At 40.1% G+C, this 27,093-nt stretch overlaps 1 protein-coding gene and 1 long non-coding RNA gene across 2 annotated transcripts in view; both read left to right on the forward strand.

The window, feature by feature from the left end:
- Positions 1–8,072, forward strand: part of afg1lb (AFG1 like ATPase b) — a 117,055-nt gene extending 108,983 nt beyond the window's left edge. The window contains exons 11-13 of the mRNA XM_061885668.1: positions 419–559; positions 3,567–3,674; positions 5,289–8,072. Coding sequence (XP_061741652.1) covers positions 419–559; positions 3,567–3,674; positions 5,289–5,435 — 396 coding nt within the window. The 3' untranslated portion in view covers positions 5,436–8,072. The remainder of the gene's footprint in view (positions 1–418; positions 560–3,566; positions 3,675–5,288) is intronic.
- Positions 8,073–24,618: 16,546 nt separating this feature from the next.
- On the forward strand, positions 24,619–26,662 carry LOC133542106 (uncharacterized). Its single transcript, XR_009804057.1, has 3 exons — positions 24,619–24,695; positions 24,889–24,979; positions 25,078–26,662. It is a non-coding gene; the product is annotated as an uncharacterized LOC133542106 (long non-coding RNA).
- The last annotated feature ends 431 nt before the right edge of the window (positions 26,663–27,093 follow it).

Below are 27,093 nucleotides of genomic sequence, written 5' to 3' on the forward strand. Positions count from 1 at the left end.
CCTATACGGTTCGATTCATATTCGAATCGATTTTTTCCCACACCCCTACTCCCAGCTCATTTCTACTTTACACACCAAAGTGTGTGTCCTCGTGTGTGCGTATTCTATCTCAATCTGAATGACTCCATGTCAAAAAGCGTGTTTGAGTTGAGTTTAAGTTTATTTCGAACATGCAAGCATACAACATGATACATCACAATTTCCAATTTCTCTTTTCAACATGTTCGAAAAGGAGTAGTTTGTAGTGCATTGCTGTGCATGCTCAAAGTAAACATTAAAAAACAGATAAAATAATGAAATCCTTGAATGATTTGAGGCTGCTGGCATAATAGGTCAGATATACACGTCCCAGCATGCATTGTGTCTTTTGAGTGTTCGTCCAGCAAACTATTTTATTTATTTATTTTTTCATGTTTAGTCCCTTGGTGCCAGCGATTACCTGGAGATGGCGCGGCTCTTTGACACGGTGTTCATTAGACACGTCCCCGTGCTGACGCTGGCCATGAAGGACCAAGTGAGGCGCTTCACCACCCTCATCGACAACTTCTACGATAAAAAGGTATCCAGTTGAGCTGCTCACTTTCTATAATTCTCCACCAAATCAGCCCGTTTGACCTCTTTGATGACGTCTTATGCAATTTCAATGTTGTCCTCTGGGAGGCACTGCAGATCAATTTAGAACCAAATATAGAATAATTTCATCAGATCTCATAGGGCCAGCGGTTACAGAAAGGTATTTTTTCTAATGGCAAAAAAGGACATTAAAACAAGCAGTCTAATGGGGAATATATATATATATATATATATGTACACTAGAGATGCGTGGTTTGCGGTCTCACCCGCAGATAAACCGCGGGTCGCGTGGTTGACATGACGAAAAAATTGATTTTAATTAGATTCGGGCGGGTGGCGGTTGAACCATCTGGAAATATTTGATATGCATGGTTCTGTGATCAGTATCCTTTGCCATTCAAAGTGCCATTTAAGACCCATGACATAAAGCGATGAAGATAATAAGATACGCTATTATTCTCCTGAATGACTCCCGTTAGTCACCCAGATAATAAATATTAGGGCGTGCTTTGAGCCATTGGCTTTGTCGCCCTTTATAGCATGTACAATCTGCTTGTCAGTCCAGCATCATGTTGTGTGTGGCTTCCGCAGCAACAAGGCATACTGGGTGACACTAATGGTTGTGATACAAACAATTTTAACACTCTTAGTAATATGCGCCATGCTGTGAAGCCACACCAAACAAGATTGACAAACACATTTCGGGAGAACTTCCTCACAGTAACACAACATAAACGCAACACAACAAATACCCATAATCCTTGTATTCATGACACATCCTGACTATTTTATACACCCCCGCTAGCAGCAAACCCCGCCGCCTACACCCACACATACACACACACATATGTATATATATATATATGCGTGCATATATATATATAAATCACTTCCCTTTATAGTTTCCCATCACCCAGCAATAGTTGCTGGGTCAATGTTCGCTATAGGCAACATTTACGTTCTCCTGTTTTTCCTCCTCGCTGTAGTGATTTGGTGGTACACACTAGCATTCCTCGTTTTTAACCCTTGGTGACCTTTTGTGCTCTTTTTAGCTCCACTTTTGCTAGTATTCTTAGTTTAGTATTTTTGTCCTGCCTTTAATTTATTAAAGAGACTTCATCTTACCTCCACGCTACTCCTGCATTGGAAGGAACGCTACCAGCGCAGGTATGCGCCCCCGCAGACGTAACATTATTAACATATTTGTTCACTTACGGTTCTGATATTGTAATTGTGGCAAAAATGAATACAACAGTTTTCTCAATAGTTAAGCCAGTCATGATTAACATATAAGATGAAAAATATCTCATTTTCAACAGAGTTGAAATATATATATATATATATATATACATATATATATATATATACAGTGGGGCAAAAAAGTGTTTAGTCAGCCACTGATTGTGCAAGTTCTCCCACTTAAAATTATGACAGAGGTCTGTAATTTTCATCATAGGTACACTTCAACTGTGAGAGACAGAATGTGAAAAGAAAATCCAGGAATTCCCATTGTAGGAATTTTAAAGAAATGATTTGTAAATTATGGTGGAAAATAAGTATTTGGTCAACCATTCAAAGTTCTCCCTGATGGAAGGAGTTTTTGGCTCAAAATCTCACGAGACATGGCCCCATTCATTCTTTCCTTAACACGGATCAATCGTCCTGTCCCCTTAGCAGAAAAACAGCCCCTAAGCAGGATGTTTCCACCCCCATGTTTCACAGTAGGTGTGGTGTTCTTGGGATGCAACTCAGTATTCTTCTTCCTCCAAACACGACGAGTTGAGTTGATACCAAAATGGATACATGGATGATACAGCAGAGGATTGGGTGAATGTCATGTGGTCAGATGAAACCAAAATAGAACTTTTTGGTATCAACTCAACTCGTCGTGTTTGGAGGAAGAAAAATACCCAAGAACATCATACCTACTGTGAAGCATGGGGGTGGAAACATCATGTTTTTCTGCTAAGGGGACAGGACGATTGATCCGTGTTAAGGAAAGAATGAATGGGGCCACGTATCGTGAGATTTTGAGCAAAACCTCCTTCCATCAGTGAGAGCTTTGAATGTTTGACCAAATACTTATTTTTCACCATAATTTACAAATTATTTTTTTTTAATTCCTACAATGTGAATTCCTGGATTTTTTTTTTCAAATTCTGTCTCTCACAGTTGAAGTGTACCTATGATGAAAATTACAGACCTCTGTCAACATTTAATGTGGGAGAACTTGCTCAATCGGTGGCTGACTAAATACTTTTTTGCCCCACTGTATGTATATGTATATATGTACATATATATCTATGTATAAATGTGTACATGTATGTATATATATATATATATATATATATATATATATATATATATATATATATATATATATATATATATATACATATGTTTATACATATGTTTATATGTATATTGTACATACTGTATATTTGAGTGGTAAAAATTAATAGAAATACGAATCAAAAAATCTGTTTTAATTTTAAAGATATTAATACATCGTTTAGCAAGCCTCTGGATTGATCAATATTTAGTATGAATCGGTCGATGTCCGGTTGAAAATTCACAAATCAGTTGTTTGGAGCTCCGCTACAAAATATGGCCACTCTAATCTTGCGGGACTTCTATGATGAAATAATATGAGAGTAACGTTCTCGTTTGGGACTGACTGCAACAGAGCAAGAAAACTTAAATTTTGACCAAAAGGCCATAAAACCATCCATCCATTTCCTACCGCTTATTCCCTTTTACTCGCAGGGGGCCATAAAACAAAGTTTTTTAAAGATTTCAAGCGATGAAATTAAAAATTATAATAATTCATTTGTGGCTTATGACACTTTTGTGAGCAAGTCCCTTGTGGATCCTTAGAGTAAGTGTGCACAGTAAATGTTAGGGTTGAGTTAGATTGCGACAACTTAACCCTGAGTTTTAAAGTGTTTTTACCAAAATTCCATAAATAAACCTTTTTTAATGTGATGCTCTAGGTGAGAGTGGTGCTGCAGGCTGCGGTGCCTTTAGAGCAGCTGTTTGTCCACACTGGAGGGGATGATGAGCGGGACCAGCAGCTTCTGGATGACTTGGGCCTGAGTCAGGTGCAAACTTAACCCTATAAATAATGTGTTTACTCATTCCAAGATACTCTGTTAAATAAATACACATTTGCTATTATGTTCAGTTTTACAAAACCCAAAAAGACTGAGAAAGTTGAGGAATGCTCATCAAACACTTATTTGGAACATCCCACAGGTGAACAGGCATTATAATTGGGAACGGGTGGGTGCCATGATTGGGTATAAAAGCAGCTTCCATGAAATGCTCAGTCATTCACAAACAGAGATGGGGCGAGGGTCACCACTTTGTGAACATATGCGTGAGCAAAATGTCCAACGGTTTTAGAACAACATTTCTCAACAAGCTATTGCAAGGAATTTAGGGATTTTACTATCTACAGTCCGTATTATTATCAAAAGGTTCAGAGAATCAGGAGAAATCACTGCACGTAAGCAATGATATTATGGACCTTGGATCCCTCAGGCGGTACTGCATCAAAAAGTGACATCAGTGTGTAAAGGATATTGCCACATGGGCTCAGGAACACTTCAGAAAACCACTGCCAGTAACTACAGTTGGTCGCTACATCTGTACAGTAAGTGCAAGTTAAAACTTCACTATGCAAAGCCAAAGCCATTTATCAACAACACCCAGAAACACTGCGGGAGCTCATCTAAGAAGGACTGATGCAAAGTGGAAAAGTATTCTGTGGTCTGACGAGTCCACATTTTAAATTGTTTTGGAAAATGTGGACGTGGTGTCCTCCAGAACAAAGAGGCAAAGAACCATCCGGACTGTTATAGGCGCAAAGTTGAAAAGCCAGCATCTGTGATGGAATGGGGGTGTATTAGTGCCCAAGGCATGGGTAACTTACACATCTGTGAACGCACCATTAATGCTGAAAGGTACATACAGGTTTTGGAGCAACGTGTTGCCATCCAAGCAACGTTTTCATGGACGCCCCTGCTTATTTTAGCAAGAAAATGCCAAGCCACGTGTTACAACAGCGTTGCTTCATAGTAAAAGAGTGCGGGTACTCGACTGGCCTGCCTGTAGTCCAGACCTGTCTCCCATTGAAAATGCGTGGCGCATTATAAAGCCTAAAATACCACAACGGAGACCCCGGACTATTGAACAACTTAAGCTGTACATCAAGCAAGAATGGGAAAGAATTCCACCCGAAAAGCTTCAAAAATGTGTCTCCTCAGTTCCCAAACATTTACAGAGTGTTGTTAAAAGGAAAGGCCATGTAACACAGTGGTAAAAATGCCCCTGTGCCAACTTTTTTGCAATGTGTTGCTGCAATTAAAATCTAACTTAATGATTATTTGCAAAAAATATATATATACGTTGCTTGGAACATTAAATATCTTGTCTTTGCAGTCTATTCAATTGAATACAAGATGAAAATGATTTAAAAAAAAACATTGTATTCTCTTTTTATTTAGCATTTGCACAATGTGCCAACTTCACTCGTTTTGGGTTTTGTACATTGCAGCTTAAAGGGTCGCTCTCCGGTCTATAAAATGGCATTATCAGACCAGAGAAAAGAAAAACATATTTGGTTGTCATAGCGACGTATGCAGCACAGGCTTTATTGAGTCTACTCAGAGTTTATTTACTTCCTAACCGGATGTTGGCCTCCCTTTCTTCAGGAGGCAGCGGGGCGTCTGGCACTTTTCACCGGCGAGGAGGAGACCTTTGCCTTCCACAGAACTATTTCTCGCCTGACGGAGATGCAAGCGGAGACGTACTGGATGGAGGGAGATCGCGGCATCGGGAAGACACGCCGCCATACTTAGGTGCCAACCTAATAACTCTACTGCAGGGGTGTCAAACTCATTTTAGATGCGGGGGCCACATGGAGAAAAATCTACTCCCAAGTGGGCCAGACTGGTAAAATCACGGCACGATAACTTAAAAATAAAGACAACTTCAGATTGTTTTCTTTGTTCAAAAATAGAACAAGCACATTCTGAAAATGTACGAATCATAATTTTGTCGGGGTTATATACACTTACCGTATTTTTCGGACTATAAGTCGCAGTTTTTTTTATAGTATTTTTATACTCAGGAGCAAATTATGTGTGAAATTATTAACAGATTACCGTAAATTATCAAATAATATTATTTAGCTCATTCACGTAATAGACTAGGTGTATATAAGGATTTATCGATTAGGAGTGACAGATTGTTTGGTAAACGTATAGCATGTTCTATATGTTATAGTTATTTGAATGACTCTTACCATAATATGTTAGGTTAACATACTAGGCACCTTCTCAGTTGGTTATTTATGTGTCATATAACGTACACTTATTCAGCCTGTTGTTCACTATTCTTTATTTATTTTAAATTGCCTTTCAAATGTCTATTCTTGGTGTTGGGTTTTATCAAATAAATTTCCCCCAAAAATGCGACTTATATGTTTTTTCCTTCTTTATTATGAATTTTCGGCAGGTGCGACTTATACTCCGGAGCGACTTATACTCCGAAAAGTAGGGTACATGTTGCGGTTAATTCTACGCTTTCTTTATTTTGTCGTTATTTATACTTTCTGAATAATTTATATGATAATATTGTATTTATGTTGCAATTGCCGTTTTGGCGTCATATGCTCTGTTATTTGTTTAGATCAGGGGTGTCAAACTCATTTTAGATGGTGGGGGCCACATGGAGAAAAATCTACTGTCAAGTGGACCGGACTGGTAAAATCACGGCACGATAACTTCAAAATAAAAACAACTTCAGATTGTTTTCTTTGTTTAAAAATAGATTAAGCACATTCTGAAAATATACAAATCATAATGTTGTTGGGTGTTTTTTACACTTACATGTTTGTGTTATATTTTTATTTGTTGTTATTTATACTTTCTGAATAAATTATGTGATAATGTTCATCAGTCAACTCATTGGTGTTAATTTTCAATCTATCAAAATAAAAAATAAAAAATGTCAAAATCTAATTACAGCAGGCCCTGCTATGAGGTGGCGACTTGTCCAGGGTGTACATCGCCTTCTGCCCGATTGTAGCTGAGAGAGGCATCAGCGCCCCCCACGACCCCAAAGGGAATAAGCGGTAGAAAATGGATGGATGGATAGTTACAGCAAGTTATTTATGTAATTTGCTCAATTATCCGCAACTGGTGCACTAACATCATGTGGTTTAATTTTTATTTTTTCCACATATGTAGCATCATCTACAGCAGGGGTGTCAAACTCAAATACAGAGTGGGCCAAAATTTAAAACTGAACGAATCCGCGGGCCGAGGTTGAACAAATTAATCCTTTAATAGGAACCCAAACAAGTTTTGCAATGAATATTGACCAAGCAAGGCTTATATAACTTTATAGTGACATGCAAAATCGAGTTTTAAATAATAATAATAATAAAAAAATATCAATGGCATATCAAATCAAATAAAAATACAAATTGAATGCCTCTTTTCGGCGGCGGGTTTGAGTTGGGTCGGGGATTGGTGGTAGCTGGGGTGTATATTGTAGCGTCCCGGAAGAGTTAGTGATGCAAGGGGTTCTGGGTATTTGTTCGGTTGTGTTTATGTTGTGTTACGGTGCAGATGTTCTCCCGAAATGTGTTTGTCATTCTTGTTTGCTGTTGGTTCACAGTGTGGCGTATATTTGTAACAGTGTTAAAGTTTTTTATACATCCACCCTCAGTGGGACCTGTATGGCTGTTGACCAAGTATGCCTTGCATACACTTGTGTGTGTGTATGAGCCGCATATATTATGTGAGTGGGCCGGCACGCATTTTGTATGGAGGAAAAGTGGACGTGGCGACATGTAGAGAACGCCAAAGGCAGTGCTTTTACGGCCCGCCCCCAATATTATTGTCCGGGTGGAAATCGGGAGAAATTCGGGAGGGGCACTGAATTTCGGGAGTCTCCCGGGAAAATCGGGAGGGTTGACGAGTATGAGTATTAGTGGTGAATGCGGTGTTACAGTGGCGGGCCAGCTCTAATGTTAATTTGATATTGCCTCAAGGGCCAAATGAAATTACACGGCGGGCCACATTTGGCCCGCGGGCCAGAGTTTGACACCCATGATCTACAGAGATACAAAAAATTGCTATAGCGACATCCAGTGGACACATTTAGAACAGCAGGTTCTTTCATTCAAAAATGTCGACCACTTGTTATACTCATCCTGCGGGCCGGATAAAACTGTTCGCGAGCCTGATTCGTCCCGCGGGCTGCACGTTTGACACCCCTGCTCTCCTGCGTATAAGCAACATGTTACCTCAAACCAGGCGTCCGTCACTGCAAGAGCTAAAAAATTAATAAATTTTAAAAATGCTGTATTTCCTCACATATATTGATGGGAGGTGGGTTATTTACTGAACCACAGAGAGTAACAGACTTGTATGAAGAGTATATTACACACATGTATGACACTCATTAAAAATATTTATATATTTCAACATATGTGTTATTTATTCAAGTGAACAATGCACCCGACATTTTTTGGAAGATTAACATTATTAGTTGTATTATAAGCAGACAAACCGTTTCGCCATTTAAAAAATTATTTATTGGCTGAGTTCAAAGGATTTAGTAACTGGAAATGCTACATAAACGCACGTATTTTAGACAGATAATAATCCCAACTGAATTGAGGATAAATTGACTTTGGGAGTGTCCAAAGTGGGGCCCGGGGGTCATTTGTGACCCTGGAGCATGTTGAAAAAATGAAATTCAACGTAAAAGAAATGGAAAAAAATGGCACAATGTGAAGTGAAAAAAATAAAGATACTATTAAAGACCTACTGAAATGAGATTTTCTTATTTAAACGGGGATAGCAGGTCCATTCTATGTGTCATACTTGATCATTTTGCGATATTGCCATATTTTTGCTGAAAGGATTTAGTAAAGAACATTGACGATAAAGTTCGCAACTTTTGGTTGCTAATAGAAAAGCCCTGCCTTTACCGGAAGTATGTGCGCGTGACGTCACGAGTTGTAGTGCTCCTCACATCCTCACATTGTTTTTAATTGGAGCCACCAGCAGTAAGAGCAATTCGGACCGAGAAAGCGACAATTTCCCCATTAATTTGAGCGAGGATGAAAGATTTGTGAATTAGGATATTGATAGTGAAGTAATAGAAAGAAAGAAAAAAAGCAACTGCTCCGGGCGACGGCAGTGTGAGCGTTTTAAATGTTATTAGACACATTTACTAGGATAATTCTGGAAGATCCCTTATCTGCTTATTGTTTTAATAGTGTTTTAGTGAGATTTTAAAGATTGTAAAGACATACCTCGAGATCGGATGGCTGCGGTGAACACACACTGTCTCAGAGAGAAGCCGAGGAGCCAAGCTGTGCGGGACGACGAATAATCCACTGATGTCTTCGGTATAATACGTATCACAATTTCCCCATCCAAAAACATGCTGGTTGACCTAAAGAAAACATGTTTGCTGCTTCACAACAAACAAAGTATCTCGGTGCTAAAGACAGCTGAAATACACCGCTTTCCACCAACAGCATTGTTCTTTATAGTCTCCATTATTAAATGAACAAATTGCAAAAGATTCAGCAACACAGATGTCCAAAATACTGTGTGATTACGGCATGAACAGAGACGACTTTTAGCTGTGTTTGGTTCAGCGCTAATATTTCCTTACAGTCCGTGACGTCACGCGTATGCGTCATCATTCCGCGGCGTTTTCAACAAGATACTCGCGGGAAATTTAAAATTGCAATTTAGTGAACTAAAAAGGCCGTATTGGCATGTGTTGCAATGTTAATATTTCATCATTGATATATAAACTATCAGACTCCGTGGTCGGTAGTAGTGGGTTTCAGTAGGCCTTTAATAGTGCTGTTACATATTTTATTCATAATAATCACACTTTTACATTTTGATTAATCACATACATTGTGTACATTTAAATGAACTTTTTAAAAAGTACCCCAATGTTCTAAGACAAATGCCGTTTTATTGTCAGAATGTTGAAACAGAATAGTTTTTTTTATGTTTTACTTGAATGCACATTATGTTTGTGTTCAACTGGACAACAGTTTAAAGTATAATTATGGTGTATTTTAAAGTGGAATGTGTCGCAGAGCACACCTCCTCACTCATCTTTGCTGTTTCAGGCTGTTTTGAAGTTGATGCGTATTTATTTTCTGCAAGTTATGTGAACCGGGAGATGCCATCGGGAAAGGGTGGGATTCAAGTGCAGAGTAGTTGACTGCTGCCCTCTAGTGGACAAAGTGTAAGACACAAGTGTCCGCAAGGTGAAGTCAATAAACCCTCGACTTTACAAACGAACCCTTCTTTATTGCTCTCTTGTTTTTTTTTTATGTGAATTGAAATGTGTTCATATGTCTCTTTCTTTATCAAACACAAATAGTAAAATAACTTCTGCAAGATAGAGCACGAATTGGAAATCCTGATTAGGTATTAAAAAATGTTTTACCATTTCTCATTAGTGAAATACATGTAAGTCAGTATTGTTTCAATACAGTCGGTTTTATTTAGTCAGTTTTGGGGGGATAACATCAGATATAATAGATAATGGATTATATAAAACAAGTTTTCAATTCCACAGTATTTTTTCAATATTGTTTTGCTGACTTATATATCAATCAATCAATCAATCAATGTTTACTTATATAGCCCTAAATCACTAGTGTCTCAAAGGGCTGCACAAACCACCACGACATCCTCGGTAGGCCCACATAAGGGCAAGGAAAACTCACACCCAGTGGGACATCGGTGACAATAATGACCCAGTGGGACGTCGGTGACAATGATGACTATGAGAACCTTAGAGAGGAGGAAAGCAATGGATGTCGAGCGGGTCTAACATGATACTGTGAAAGTTCAATCCACAATGGATCCAACACAGTCGCGAGAGTCCAGTCCAAAGCGGATCCAACACAGCAGCGAGAGTCCCGTTCACAGCGGAGCCAGCAGGAAACCATCCCAAGCGGAGGCGGATCAGCAGCGCAGAGATGTTCCCAGCCGATACACAGGCAAGCAGTACATGGCCACCGGGTCGGACCGGACCCCCTCCACAGGGGAGAGTGGGACATAGAAGAAAAAGAAAAGAAACAGCAGATCAACTGGTCTAAAAAGGGAGTCTATTTAAAGGCTAGAGTATACAAATGAGTTTTAAGGTGAGACTTAAATGCTTCTACTGAGGTGGCATCTCGAACTTTTACCGGGAGGGCATTCCAGAGTACTGGAGCCCGAACGGAAAACGCTCTATAGCCCGCAGACTTTTTTTGGGCTTTGGGAATCACTAACAAGCCGGAGTCCTTTGAACGCAGATTTCTTGCCGGGACATATGGTACAATACAATCGGCAAGATAGGATGGAGCTAGACCGTGTAGTATTTTATACGTAAGTAGTAAAACCTTAAAGTCACATCTTAAGTGCACAGGAAGCCAGTGCAGGTGAGCCAGTACAGGCGTAATGTGATCAAACTTTCTTGTTCTTGTCAAAAGTCTAGCAGCCGCATTTTGTACCAACTGTAATCTTTTAATGCTAGACATGGGGAGACCCGAAAATAATACGTTACAGTAGTCGAGGCGAGACGTAACAAACGCATGGATAATGATCTCAGCGTCTTTAGTGGACAGAATGGAGCGAATTTTAGCGATATTACGGAGATGAAAGAAGGCCGTTTTAGTAACGCTTTTAATGTGTGCCTCAAAGGAGAGAGTTGGGTCGAAGATAATACCCAGATTCTTTACCGTGTCGCCTTGTTTAATTGTTTGGTTGTCAAATGTTGGGGTTGTATTATTAAATAGAGTTCCGTGTCTAGCAGGACCGATAATCAGCATTTCCGGTTTTTTGGCGTTGAGTTGCAAAAAGTTAGCGGACATCCATTGTTTAATTTCATTAAGACACGCCTCCAGCTGACTATATATATATATATATATATATATATATATATATATTTATATACTGTTTACAGTATGTGGGAAGCGGTGAATTGCGGCCGCATTTAGCAACACAAACACAGCCGGTGTTTCCTTGTTTACATTCGGCTCTTACCGTAGACATGAGCGGAGAGTTTGCGTTGTTCCTCCTGCAGCTGTAGACTCTCTTGCCTCCTCCCACCGACCGTCGGATGCTTACTCCGTGGAGGGGAAAAAAACAGAAAATCTTAGCCCGGCTGCCTCGTCGAGAAACGTGGCTTCCCTCGGAGACACTGGCGGTCACCACACCCCTCCGACTTTCAGGTATGACTATATAATCTCACTAAAACACTTGTAACACAATTGGAAGATAAGGGATTTTCCAGAATTATCCTAGTAAATGTGTCTAATGACATCTGAATCTCTTCCACTGCCCTAATCCTTTTTTTTTCGAATCCTTCACTCTCACTTTCCTCATCCACGAATCTTTCACCCTCGCTCAAATTAATGAGGAAATCGTCGCTTTTTCGGTCCGAATCGCTCTCGCTGCTGGTGGCCATGATTGTAAACAATGTAAGGAGCTCCACAACCCTTGACGTCACGCGCACATCGTCTGCTACTTCAGGCAAGGCTTTTTTATTAGCGACCAAAAGTTGCAAACTTTCTCGTCGATGTTCTCTACTAAATCCTTTCAGCCAAAATATGGCAATATCGCGAAATGATCAAGTATGACACATAGAATGGACCTGCTATCCCCGTTTGAATAAGAAAATCTCATTTCAGTAGGCCTTTAAGACGGGCCTTAACATGTGCTGGTTTAAGCAGGGGAACCTTCCGTGCCATGCATGATTTCAAACCATGACGTCTTAGTGTATTTCCAACAGTGATAATGGAAACAGTGGTCCCAGCTCTTGTCAGGTCATTGACCAAGTCCTGCCGTGTAGTCCTGGACTGATTCCTCACCTTTCTTAGCATCATTGAGACCCCACAAGGTGATATCTTGCATGGGGCTCTACTCCGTTTGAAATTGACTGTCATGTTTAGCTTCTTCCATTTTCTAATTATTGCTCAAACAGTGGACCTTTTTTCACCAAGCTGCTTGGCAATTTCTCCGTAGCCCTTTCCATCCTTGTGGAGTTGTACAATTTTGTCTCTGGTGTCTTTGGACAGCTTTTTGCTCTTAGCAATGCTGAATGTTTGGGTCTTACTGATTGTATGGGGTGGACAGGTGTCTTTATGCAGCTAACGACCTCACACAAATGCATCTGATTCAGGATAATACAGTGGAGTGGAGGAGGACTTTTAAAGGCGGACTAACAGGTCTTTGAGGGTCAGAATTCTAGCTGATAGACAGGTAGTCAAATACTTATTTTCAGCTGTATCACACAAATAAATTGTTAAAAAATCATAGATTGTGATTTCTGGATTTTTCTTTTTAGGTTATCTCTCATACAGTGGACATGCACCTACGGTGAAAATTGCAGACCCCGTTCAAATTCTTATTTTCTTTACTGTGTATATGTATGTGTGTGTAAATATACAAACCCTGTTTCCATATGAGTTGGGAAATTGTGTTAGATGTCAATTTAAACGGAATAAAAGGATTTGTAAATCCTTTTCAACCCATATTCATTTGAATGCACTACAAAGACAATATATTTGATGTTCAAACTCATAAACCTTATTTATTTTATTTTATTTGCAAATAATAATAATAAACTTAGAATTTCATGGCTGCAACACGTGCCAAAGTAGTTGGGAAAGGGCATGTTCACCACTGTGTTACATCACTTTTTCTTTTAAGAGCACTCAATAAATGTTTGGGAACTGAGGAAATTAATTGTTGAAGCTTTGAAAGTGGAATTATTTCTCATTCTTGTTTTATGTAGAGCTTCAGTCGTTCAACAGTCCGGGGTCTCCGCTGTCGTATTTTACGCTTCATAATGCGCCACACATTTTTGATAGGAGACAGGTCTGGACTGCAGGCGGGTCAGGAAAATGCCCGCACTCTTATTTCACAAAGCCACGCTGTAGTAACACGTGCTGAATGTGGTTTGGCATTCCTCCAAACACGACAAGTTGAGTTTATACCAAAATGGATACATGGATGATACAGCAGAGGATTGGGAGAATGTCATGTGGTCAGATGAAACCAAAATATAACTTTTTGGTATAAACTCAACTCGTCGTGTTTCGAGGAACGAGAATATTGATTTGCATCCCAAGAACACCACACCTACTGTGAAGCATGGGGGTGGAAACATCATGCTTTGGGGCTGTTTTTCTGCTAAGGGGACCGGACGATTGATCCGTGTTAAGGAAAGAATGAATGGGGCCATGTATCGTGAGATTTTGAGCCAAAACCTCCTTCCATCAGTGAGAGCTTTGAATGGTTCACCAAATACTTATTTTCCACCATAATTTACAAATAAATGCTTTAAAATTCCTACAATGTATATTCCTGGATTTGTTTTCAAATTCTGTCTCTCACAGTTGAAGTGTACCTATGATGAAAATTACAGACCTCTGTCATCATTTTAAGTGGGAGAACTTGCACAATCGGTGGCTGACTAAATACTTTTTTGCCCCACTGTATGTGTATTTATATATATATATATTAAGGAAGGTGAAACCAAGCCCATGTTTGTCAAGCTATTAGAGAGGCACGGATAGGCAATTACATCATCCGCAACCGCATCACCAAAGTCGTCATCCACCCGCCGTCCACCCGAACCAACATTTTATCGGAACCGGAACCGCCCGCCACCCGCCCGCTGAAATACATCAGAGGTCAGCCGCCTTTACGACTCACAGAGCTATTTAAACCCGTTTCACAGAGATATGAAGACAATGGGAGCCGCTAACATTCTCGCGAATATCCAATTGGCGTTCATCCTGATGACAAAAATATGGGCGTGCTGTGAAGCCATTGCCTTTGACACCTTCAACAACATGTACAAACCGATTGTTAGTCCAGCAACATGTCGTGTGCAGCTTCCGCTATCACACGTACAAGATTGAAAGGGATACTGGGTGATACAGAGTACACTGATGGTTGTGATATAAACAACTTTAACACTTACTAATATGCGCCACGCTGTGAAGCCACACCAAACAAGATTGACAAACAAATTTCGGGAGAACATCCTCACAGTAACACAACATAAACGCAACACAACAAATCCCCAGAATCATTTGTATCCGCGACACATCCTGAATATATTTTACACCCCCGCACCCCCAACCCCGTCCACCTTACCGACACACGGGGGTGTGGGGGGCTGGCGGGGTTTGCTTCTAGCGGGGTGTATAAAATAATCATGGATACAAAGGATTCTGGGTATTTGTTGTGTTGCGTTTATGTTTTGTTACCGGGAGAATGTTCTCCCAAAATGTGTTTGTCATTCTTGTTTGGTGTGGCTTCACGGCGTGGCGCATACTACTAAGTGTTAAAATTGTTTATACCACAACCATTAGTGTACTCTATGTCACCCAGTATGCCTTGCAGTCGTGTGCGTGTTGCTGCGGAAGCCACACACAACATGTTGCTGGACTGACAAGCAGATCGTACATGCTATAGAGGGCGACAAAGTCAATGGCTTCATAGCACGCACTAATACTTATTATCTGGGTGACTGCTGGTAGTCATTCTCGAGAATATTAGCGTCTCCTATTGTTTTCTTCACTTTGTGACACGGGTCTTAAATGGCTCTTTGAATGGCAAAGGATACCGATCCCAGAACCATGTTTATCAAATAGTTCCGGATGGTTCAACTGCCACCCGCCCGAATCTAATTAAAATCTATTTTTTTGTCATGTCACCCGCCCGACCCGCGGTTTATCCGCAGACTCCGCGGATGAGACCGCAAACCGCGCATCTCTACAAGCTATATATCTGAGAGAGGCAATAATGAGAGATATAGCAGATTAGTCTCGCTTAATAAGTGGCTGGTTAGCTTCTGTAGACAACAGGGACTAATGTATATTGATAATTGGCCCTCCTTCTAGGGCAAACCTGGCTTGCTGATGAGAGACGGCCTTCACCCTAACCGGGAAGGCGCTATCATCTTGCCTAGGAACACAGATTTCTCTTTAAGTCACACTTGACTAACTGCACTAGAGCAAGCCCAGTCAGAGGCAATTACAGAGCCTGCTAGTCTGGGTGAGGAGTCAGTTAAATTAGAACTAGCCAGCGCCAGGCTGGATAATCCCTGTACACATACCAATTTCCTTAGAATAATACACAACTCACATAATAGCCGTCATATCAATTCCTAGATATGGTCATAATTAATTTAAATGCACTACGCATAATAAACGCAACGTTGTTAATATTGATACTACGGATAATTTGATTAAAAACTCCTTAAAAAGCCCACTACCTATAATATGGGATTTTTAAACATAAGATCATTGTCTCCCAAAACGTTATTAGTTAATGAGGTCATTAGAGACAACAATCTTAACGTCATCGGTCTCAGCAAAACTTGGCTTAAACCAGACAACTTTTTTGTGCTAAATGAGGCTTCTCCTCCTAACTATAGAATGCGCGTATTGCCCGCCCCATTAAAAGGGGTGGGGGGGGGGGGGGGGGGGTCGCACTAATATACAATGAAAACTTTGACCTTAGTCCTAACCTAAGTAATAAATATAAATCATTTGAGGTGCTTACTATGAGGTCCGTCACACCGCTGCCTCTATACCTGGCTGTCGTCTACCGCCCCCTAGGGCCTTATTCGGACTTTATCAGTGAATTCTCAGAGTTCGTTGCTGATCTAGTGACGCACGCCGATAATATAAGTATAATGCGGGACTTTAATATCCATATTATTAGCCCATCGGACCCACCATGCGTGGCGATCCAGACTATAATTGATAGCTGTGGTCTTACACAAATATTAAATGAACCCACGCATCGCAATGGTAATACGATAGACCTAGTGCTTATCAGGGGTATCACCGTTTCCAAAGTTAGGATACTCCCGTATTTTAAAGTAATGTCTGATCATTACCTTATAAAATCGAAGTTCAGACTCATGTTCGGCAAGCTAATAATAATAATAATAATAATAATATTAATAATATCTGCGATAGAAGCCGCAACATTAATGCTGCCACATCAACGACTCTTTCTGGCCTACTACCCTCGGTAATGGCACCATTCCCAAAGTATGTGGGCTCTATTGATAACCTAACTAACAATTTTAACTACGCCATACGCAAAACAATTGATAGTATAGAACCGCTGAAGTTAAAAAAGGCTCCTAAAATGCGTACCCCATGGTTTACAGAAGAAACTAAAGCTCATAAATTATTATGTAGAAAGCTGGAACTCAAATGGCGCACGACTAAACTTGAAGTTTACCATCAAGCATGGAGTGATAGTTTAATGATAGCGGTTATAAACGCATGCTTAGCTTAGCTAAAGCTAAATATTGCGCAAATCTCATCTGCCTTAATAAAAACGTTCCTAAATTTTTGTTTAGTACGGTAGCATCGCTGACCCAACAAGGGACCCCTTCCAGTAGCTCCACCCACTCAGCAGATGACTTTATGAATTTCTTTAATAAGAAAATTGATCTCATTAGAAAGGAGATTAAAGACAATGCGTCCCAGTTACAGCTGGGTTCTATTAATATATTCCCACTTCCTGGGAAACATATCAAGAAGCTCTTTGTATTATTAGGTCCATCAGTGCTAAATATTATAAACGTATCACTTTCCTCTGGCACTGTTCCCCTAGCATTCAAAAAAGTGGTTATTCATCCTCTCCTTAAAAGACCTAACCTCGATCCTGACCTCATGGTAAACTACTGACCGGTGTCTCACCTTCCCTTTATTTTGAAAATCCTCAAAAAAATTGTTGCAGATCAGCTAAATGAACACTTAGCATCTAACAATTTATGAGAAACCTTTCAATCCGGTTTCAGGGCAAATCACTCTACGGAGACAGCCCTCGCAAAAATGACTAATGATCAATTGCTAACGATGGATTCTGACACGTCATCCATGTTGCTGCTCCTCGATCTTAGCGCTGCTTTCAATAGAGTCGATCATAATATTTTATTAAAGCGTATCAAAACACGAATTAGTATGTCAGACTTAGCCCTGTCTTGGTTTAACTCTTATCTTACTGACAGGGTGCGGTGCGTCTCCCATAACAGTATGACCTCGGACTATGTTAAGGTAAGGTGTGGCGTTCCCCAGGGTTCGGTCCTTGGCCCTGCACTCTTCAGCATCTACATGCTTCCGCAAGGTGACATCATACGCAAATACGGTGTTAGCTTTCACTGCTATGCTGATGACACCCAACTCTACATGCCCCTAAAGCTGACCAACACGCCGGACTGTAGTCAGCTGGAGGCGTGTCTTAATGAAATTAAACAATGGATGTCCGCCAACTTTTTGCAACTCGACGCCAAAAAAAAACGGAAATGCTGATTATCGGTCCTGCTAGACACCGACCTCTATTTAATAATACAACTTTAACATTTGACAACCAAACGATTAAACAAGGCGACTCGGTAAAGAATCTGGGTATTATCTTCGACACAACTCTCTCCTTTGAGGCACACATTAAAAGCGTTACTAAAACGGCCTTCTTTCATCTCCGTGATATCGCTAAAATTCGCTCCATTTTGTCCACTAACGACGCTGAGATCTTTATCCATGCATTTGTTACGTCTCGTCTCGATTACTGTAACGTATTATTTTCGGGTCTCCCCATGTCTAGCATTAAAAGATTACAGTTGGTACAAAATGCGGCTGCTAGACTTTGACAAGAACAAGAAAGTTTGATCATATTACGCCTGTACTGGCTCACCTGCACTGGCTTCCTGTGCACTTAAGATGTGACTTTAAGGTTTTACTACTTACGTATAAAATACTACACGGTCTAGCTCCATCCTATCTTGCCGATTTTATTGTACCATATGTCCCGGCAAGAAATCTGCGTTCAAAGGACTCCGGCTTATTAGTGATTCCCAGAGCCCAAAAAAAACCTGCGGGCTATAAAGCGTTTTCCTTTCGGGTTCCAGTACTATGGAATGCCTTCCCGGTAACAGTTTGAGATGCTACCTCAGTAGAAGCATTCTTAAAACTCATTTGTATACTCTACCCTTTAAATAGACCCCCTTTTTAGACCAGTTGATCTGCCGTTTCTTTTCTTTTTCTCCTATGTCCCTCCCCTCCCTTGTGGAGGGGGTCCGGTCCGGTGGCCATGGATGAAATACTGGCTGTCCAGAGTCGGGACCCAGGATGGACCGCTCGCCTGTGTATCGGTTGGGGACATCTCTGCGCTGCTGATCCGCCTCCGCTTGGGATTGTTTCCTGCTGGCTCCACTTTGGACAGGACTCTCGCTACTATATTGGATCCACTTTGGTCTGGATTCTCACGACTATGTTGGATCCACTATGGATTGGACTTTCACAATATCATGTCAGATCAGCTCGACATCCATTGCATTCGGTCCCCTGGGGGGTGCACACAGATGCGGTCCTCTCCAAGGTTTCTCATAGTCATCATTGTCACCGACGTCCCACTGGGGTGAGTTTTTCCTTGCCCTTATGTGGGCTCTGCCGAGGATGTCATTGTGGTTTGTGCAGCCCTTTGAAACACTTGTGATTTAGGGCTATATAAATAAACATTGATTGATTGATTGATATACTAAGCAGTTAAATATTGACAACATGCACAATAGAGGCCTATTTTTATTCCATTCCATTAAAGATACGTTTAAAAGATCTAATACTAGATTTTTTAAACTTATATTTTGTCTTTATATTTTATCTTTATTTATTATTATTATTTTTTATATCTTACAAACTTATATTTTTTGTTTTCCTTGAAGACATAGTGAATCCCTGTACATATCCAATGGATACTTTTTTTATTTTTTTTTATTTTCCTGAGGGAACTCTCCTGAAGGAAACAATTAAGTTCTATCTGTCTATCCATCTACCGATCTATCTATCTATCTATCTATCTATCTATCTATCTATCTATCTATCTATCTATCTATCTATCTATCTATCTATCCATCTATCCATCTATCCATCCATCCATCCATCCATCCATCCATCCATCCATCCATCCATCCATCCATCCATCCATCCATCCATCCATCTATCTATTCATTATTGAAATATATAACATATGGGTCAATATCTTTTTTAATAGATGTTTTTGTGTGGTTAGTTTTGGGAGGCAACAAAATGAAATATGTTAGTAGACAGGCAATTGGTTGCATTAAAGCAGTTTTACATTTCAATTTTCAAAATGTACTTAAAGGCCTACTGAAATGAGATTTTCTTATTTAAACGGGGATAGCAGGTCCATTCTATGTGTCAAACTTGATCATTTCGCGATATTGCCATATTTTTGCTGAAAGGATTTAGTAGAGAACATCCACGATAAAGTTTGCAACTTTTGGTGCTGATAAAAAAGCCTTGCCTGTACCGGAAGTCGCAGACGATGACGTAACAAGGGTGAGGGCTCCTCACGTCCTCACATTGTTTTTAATGGGAGCCTCCAGCAGCAAGAGCTATTCAAACTGAGAAAACGACAATTTCCCCATTAATTTGAGCGAGGATGAAAGATTCAAGGATGATGATATTGATAGCGAAGGACTAGGAGAAAAAAAAAGAAATTTAACAAAAAAAAGGTAACAGATTCAGATGTTTTTAGACACATTTACTAGGATAATTCTGGGAAATCCCTTATCTTTCTATTGTGTTGCTAGTGTTTTAGTGAGTTTAATGGTACCTGATAGTCGGAGGAGTGTCTGAGGGAAGTCGACAGCAGATACAAGGACGGCGCAAACTCCACAGATTTCCGGTAAGAGGCGACTTTTTACCACAATTTTCTCACTGAATCCTGCCGGTTGACATGTAGTTGGGATCCATGTTGGCTTGACCGCTCTGATCCATAGTAAAGCTTCACCTCCAGGAATTTTAACACGGAATCCCCGTGTGTTTGTGTGGCTAAAGGCTAAAGCTTCCCAACTCCATCTTTCTACTTTGACTTCTCCATTATTAATTGAACAAATTGCAAAAGATTCAGCAACACAGATGTCCAGAATACTGTTTAATTGCGCAATGAAAAGAGACGACTTTTAGCCGCAAATGGTGCTGCGCTAATATTTCCTGACAGTCCGTGACATCAGGCGCACGCGTCATCATTCCGCGACATTTTCAACAAGAAACCCCGCGGGAAATTTAAAATTGCAATTTAGTAAACTAAACCGGCCGCATTGGCATGTGTTGCAATGTTAATATTTCAAAGTTGCCCCCAATCTGGCAAAAAATATTAATTTAAAAATGAAACATGAGAAAAAGTTAAAGCCTGTATCTCACATAAACAATTCAATATTTCTTGGTGGAGTTTGTGAAAGTGATGTGTCAGAAGTGGTCAGAAAGTTTAAAAATAAAAAATCTCTCGATGTTAACAACGTGGATATGTCACTTGTTAAGGAACTGATAGATTGTGTCCTGAAGCCGTTTACTGATATATGCAATAAATCTTTATCAACTGGAATTTTTCCTGACAAAATAAAAATCGCAAAAGTTATTCCAATTTATAAAAATGGTGATAAACATATGGTCTCAAATTACAGACCTGTGTCCTTACTACCTCAATTTGCAAAAATTCTTGAGAAATTATTTGTAAATAGACTTGATAAGTTTATTGACAAACATGAGCTATTGAATGACCATCAGTATGGGTTCAGGAGTAATCGATCTATATCTCTAGCGGTGATTGACTTTGTAGAAAACATAGCTACAGCAATAGAAAAAAAGCAACACACCGTTGGAGTATTTATTGACTTATGTAAAGCTTTTAACACAATCGATCATTCCTTACTTCTGCAGAAATTGGAAAAATATGGCATAAGAGGTGTTTCGCAACAGTGGTTAAGTAGTTATTTAAGTAACAGATACCAATATGTGGAAATTAATAAGATTAAATCACAGCCAAGAAGAGTAACTTGTGGTGTTCCACAAGGCTCGGTATTGGGACCTAAGTTATTTATACTCTACCTAAATGATATTTGTTCAGTATCTAATAAATTGAAATGTATTATGTTTGCAGATGATGCAAATGTATATTGTTCAGGAGAAGACTTGAAGGAAGTGTTGAGGATAATGGAGGTTGAGTTAATTCAACTAAAAAAATGGTTTGATATTAATAAGTTATCATTAAATGATAAGAAAACTAAATTTATGGTGTTTAGTGGTGCAAGGACAAATTGTGAAGCAAAATTAAAGTTAAATCAAGTGGAAATTGATAGAGTATATGAAACTAAATTCTTGGGAATAATAAATTATCATAAACTGTGTTGGAAAGCGCATATTGAATATATAAAAGGAAAAAATATCCAAATCTATTGCTATTCTTTATAAAGTAAGACATGCTGAATAAGACATGCCTGCATATGTTGTATTATTCTTTTATTTCTCCATATTTAACGTGTTGTGTTGAAATTTGGGGAAATGTTTATAAAACAAACATAGACCCAATAATAAAACTTCAAAAAAGGGTCATTAGAATAATACACAAAGCCTCCTACTATGAACATACCAATCCGTTATTTATGAGTTCAAATGTATTAAAATTTTCAGACATTGTGTTTTTAAAAACAATGGAAATTATGTTTCGAGTAAAAAACAACAGCCTTCCAGCTTGTACTCTCAGGCTATTTCATTTAAGAGGAGAAAACTATAATTTACGGGGATATCGATTTTTGAAATAGGTAAAGCGAGAACAAATATAAAATACAAATGTATTACAGTTTTAGGAGTTAAATGGTGGAACAAGCTCAGTGATGAGCTGAAGACATGCAATTCTTTGGTAAGGTTTAAGAAAACATTGAAAGGTGAAATAATTGAAAATTATAAAATATAGTTACAATTACTTTCATCCCATTGATTTTTGATTTATTTATTTTTTTATGTTGATGTTCCAGGCAATCTAATTTTCTGTGAAGGTATAGGATAGGCAAATATAAGCCTTGGCTTCAGCCTATTCCTTTTGTGGTCATTGTTTTTATTTTCTTTCGTGTGTAAATGTGCATTATTGTATACATATAACATGTACTGTAAAACTGATCACACACAATGGTTGATTGATTTGATTTGATTGATTATATGACCGAAATAAACTTATTTCATTCATATAAACTATCAGACTGTGTGGTCGGTAGTAGTGGGTTTCAGTAGGCCTTTAACCCTTGTGTCATGTTCATAATGTTCACACTTTTATGTTCAAATACTGAACAGATGTTTATTGGGATAAGGTTAACATCTTTTCAGTGTTTTAACAAATAAGAGTGTTTGATTGTGAGGCATTAAAAGCAAGGGGTCCATCAGACAAATGATTAATAAATGGGTTGTACTTGTATAGCGCTTTTCTACCTTCAAGGTACTCAAAGCACTTTGACACTACTTCCACATTTACCCATTCACACACACATTCACACACTGATGGAGGGAGCTGCCATGCAAGGCGCCAACCAGCACCCATCAGGAGCAAGGGTGAAATGTCTTGCTCAGGACACAACGGACGTGACGAGGTTGGTACTAGGTGGGATTTGAACTAGGGACCCTCGGGTTGCGCACGGCCACTCCCCCACTGCGCCACGCCATCCCTAAGACCCACAAACGCTGGCTGAGTAACAACGATATGAACGTTGCACGGAAAATGTCAGCCAGTTTCTGCATCCCACAGGGATTCTGCTTTTGTGTTGCAACATTGTTCGTCAGCACAGGCTGCTCTCATTTTCTCGCACATTTGACCCCCTGGTGTGAATGTGAGTGTGAATGTTGTCTGTCTATCTGTGTTGGCCCTGCGATGAGTTAGCGACTTGTCCAGGATGTACGCCGCCTTCCGCCCGATTGTAGCTGAGATAGGCGCCAGCACCCCCCGCGACCCCAAAAGGGAATAAGCGGTAGGAAATGGATGGATGGATTTGACCCCCTGATGTTCGGTGTACCTACACACTGTCCTCCTCCTGTCTCCTGTCTAGGCCTGCTCTGTGCGTGTGTGCGTGTGTGTGTGTGTGTGTGTGTGTGTGTGTGTGTGTGTGTGTGTGTGTGTGTGTGTGTGTGTGTGTGTGTTTGTGTGTGTGTGTGTGTGTGTGTGTGTGTGTGTGTGTGTGTGTGTGTGTGGTACACAGAACATCAATTGCCATACTTCTATTATCCCCGGGGGTGTGGTCATTAAATATGTGGGCGGTATAGCTCGGTTGGTAGAGTGGCCGTGCCAGCAACTTGGGGGTTGCAGGTTCGATTCCCACTTCCGCCATCCTAGTCACTGCCGTTGTGTCCTTGGGCAAGACACTTTACCCACCTCCTCCCAGTGCCACCCACACTGGTTTAAATGTAACTTAGATATTGGGTTTCACTATGTAAAGCGCTTTGAGTCACTAGAGAAAAGCGCTATATAAATATAATTCACTTCACTTCACTTATTCTGATATATGTTGTTCACAGAAAATGAGCAAAAGTCAGTGAGTCTCAGTTTGAAAAATTAATTAATCGTATAATTTTTCTTTTAATAAAAAAATCGAAACGGGTCCCACGGACCCAAACACCACACAAGGGTTAATATTTTTAACTGTTTTTTTTATTTTTATAAAGAAGTTAATAATTTTTTAAATCTTATTTCAATTACTCTTGGCTATCCACATTGGCTGCGATGAGATGCCGACTTGTCCAGGGTGTACCCCGCCTTCCGCCCGATTTTAGCTGAGATAGGCGCCAGCGCCGCCCGTGACCCCAAAAGGGAATAAGCGGTAGAAAATGGATGGATGGATCCACATTGGGGCCCTAGTGTGTGAATGTGAGTGTGAATGTTGTCTGTGTTGGCCCTGCGATGAGGTAGCGACTTGTCCAAGGTATACACCGCCTTCCGCCCGAATGCAGCTGAGATAGGCTCCCGCGACCCCGAACGGGACAAGCGGTAGAACATGGCCGGATGGATGCCCAAAAGCTTGTGTCCTGTTGCCCTTTTTCTGCGCGCGGTGGGGAACATCCCTCTATCTTCCTGCAGGGGGCAGCAGAGGGCAACTAATCAGCAGAAGAGAGCCGCCAGTCCCTCCAAAGGATGAGGTCACCTTCCTGCACCATTCCAGCCTGGACCAGACTACCCTGGCAAACACACAGCATCTAGTGGGTGAGTGTTCCATGCCAGCAAACAAAAGATTTGCACAAACACGCACCAAAAAAAAAAAAAAATCAATTGAAATTGATGCATGATGATGCAATTAGGCCAAATGAGTCCATAGAGTGAAATGAGGTAAACATACACAATAATGAGCGTCCGCGTCCCTAATGAATTGAAAGTGCTGCCATTTTTGTTGCTGCAGTGGTCGGATTAACCCACTTCCACGTCACTTTAGCTGGTGTCATGCATGCAGAGGGACGTGCAATTGGATTATAACTCTTCATGCCCTAAAAGTGAGACCATTCCAGATTGTAACTATGACAACATGGTTTCCTTTAAACAGTAAGGGCTCTTTGTGTGTTTATTGATTTGGTCTTGCGTGTCTGCACAGGTGCGCGCTGTCGACGGAGACAAAGAAGCTTGTTTTGATCCACGATGGCGGTTCTCGCGGCATCGTGGCATCGAGAGCGCAGTCTCCTCCTGATCGCTGGCTACGAATGACGTCACCCTGGGCCAGGTGGGAGGGAGGGGAAAGGGGCGTGGTCAGCGCCAGCCGGGCACAGTGATTGACAGTTCATTAAAGGTACACCGCGGTTTATTTAAGGACACCACGTGATCATTAATGGTAGATTTGAAAGAGTGCTTTGTTCCATAAACCTTATCTTGTGTTTGAAGTGTTTTAGGACAAAATTCATTGTCGATATTTGAATTATATATTGATTGATTGAAACTTTTATTAGTAGATTGCACAGTACAGTACATATTCCGTACTATTGACCACTAAATGGTAACACCCCAATAAGTTTTTCAACTTGTTTAAGTCGGGGTCCACGTAAATAAATTCATGGTAAAAAATAAAAAAAAGTATTTAATTGCCGCCGGGGCGTTAATGAATTTAAAACCTCTTCTCACTCCTGCGCTTACCAAAGGCATGCGGTAAAAGTAAGCATGCGCCAATTATTTTAAAACCTCTTCTCACTCCGGCACTTACCAAAGGTATGCAGTAAAAATTTGAATGTGATGTAAGCTTGGACTTTAAATCCTACTGAATAGCTCTTAATCTTCTTCCCTTTATGCGATTTCAAATTACCGGTATTGAAACCAGCCTCCTTCATTTTGAAAATGATGACAGGGGAAGTGTCACTCGTGACGTCACGAGTTTGACCAGGCGGTAATACTAAGCATGCGTTAATTATTTTGGGAAGCGAGTTTGACCCGGCAGTAATTCAAGGCAGGCACATACTATATGCCCTGTGGCAATTCAAGGAAATACGGTATATATAAACTAAAATGTGAAAAAAACTCATGTGTTGCCCATTTGGTGAAAAAAATAAAAGGTAAATAAAGAGAGTTTATGGACATGTTCTACGGTCAAACCTCAGCAAGAAATCAACGTGATGATTTTGCTGGAGTGGCGCCTCAACTTACGAGCTTAGTTGGTTGTGTGGCGGAGCTCTTAAGTCGAAGCACTTGTGTCTCAAATCAACGTCGCCCATTTAAAAATAAATTTGAACGGTGCACAATTTTAACATGAAAAAGGACCTTTATTTTACAAAAAAAACAAAGCACAATTGGATGTGCTACAAACAACTACAGTAGTTTTATGGAGTAATGCAATGATAGTATGCAGCATTTATCTTGGAGAGTGGTCTTTAACGCCGTCTCCTTCCAACACACCATCAGCGGCTTCTTCATATTTTCATGAGTAAATGTCCGTTGTTTGGATATTATTTAAAGGTGCCGTATGTAATAATGTGGCCAGAAATGGTACTGCAATCATGGTCAAAATTCTGTAGTCCCCTCCCTTGCTCCGTGACTGGGGTTGCCAGATATGCAGCTGAATCCAGCTCGATCAACTGGGCTACTCCAAGGAACTTCAAACTTCCACTGCATCTCACTAGGGGTTGAGGTGCTGGGACCATAATAGCTGAATAGAAAGGGTTTTGTCAATAACGAATCTCTAACCATCACATTTTACACAGAAATTAAGCTATTTTCTGGAAGAAGTATGTCATGCCTGCGTACAATATCACAACAAATGGCAATCATATGGTTATTGTCAGAAAAACAAAGACTAAAAAAAACTACAACCATTGCTAGCAATGGTTATACTGGTCAAAATAAGTAGAACCTAATGTATGCCCAAAACCAAAGAGGAGACATTTTACCAAGGTATGTCTATAGCAGGGGTCACCAACATTTTTGAAACCAAGAGCTACTTATTGGGTACTGATTAATGCGAAGGGCTACCAGTTTGATACACACTTAAATAAATTGCCAGAAATAGCAAATTTGCTCAATTTACCTTTAATAAATAAATCTATTTACCGGTATATATATATAAAAAAAATGGGTATTTCTGTCTGTCATTCCGTCGTACATTTTTTTTTCCTTTTACTGAAAGTTT

This window comes from Nerophis ophidion, linkage group LG24 (assembly GCF_033978795.1).
Source record: "Nerophis ophidion isolate RoL-2023_Sa linkage group LG24, RoL_Noph_v1.0, whole genome shotgun sequence".
Lineage (NCBI taxonomy): Eukaryota > Metazoa > Chordata > Actinopteri > Syngnathiformes > Syngnathidae > Nerophis > Nerophis ophidion.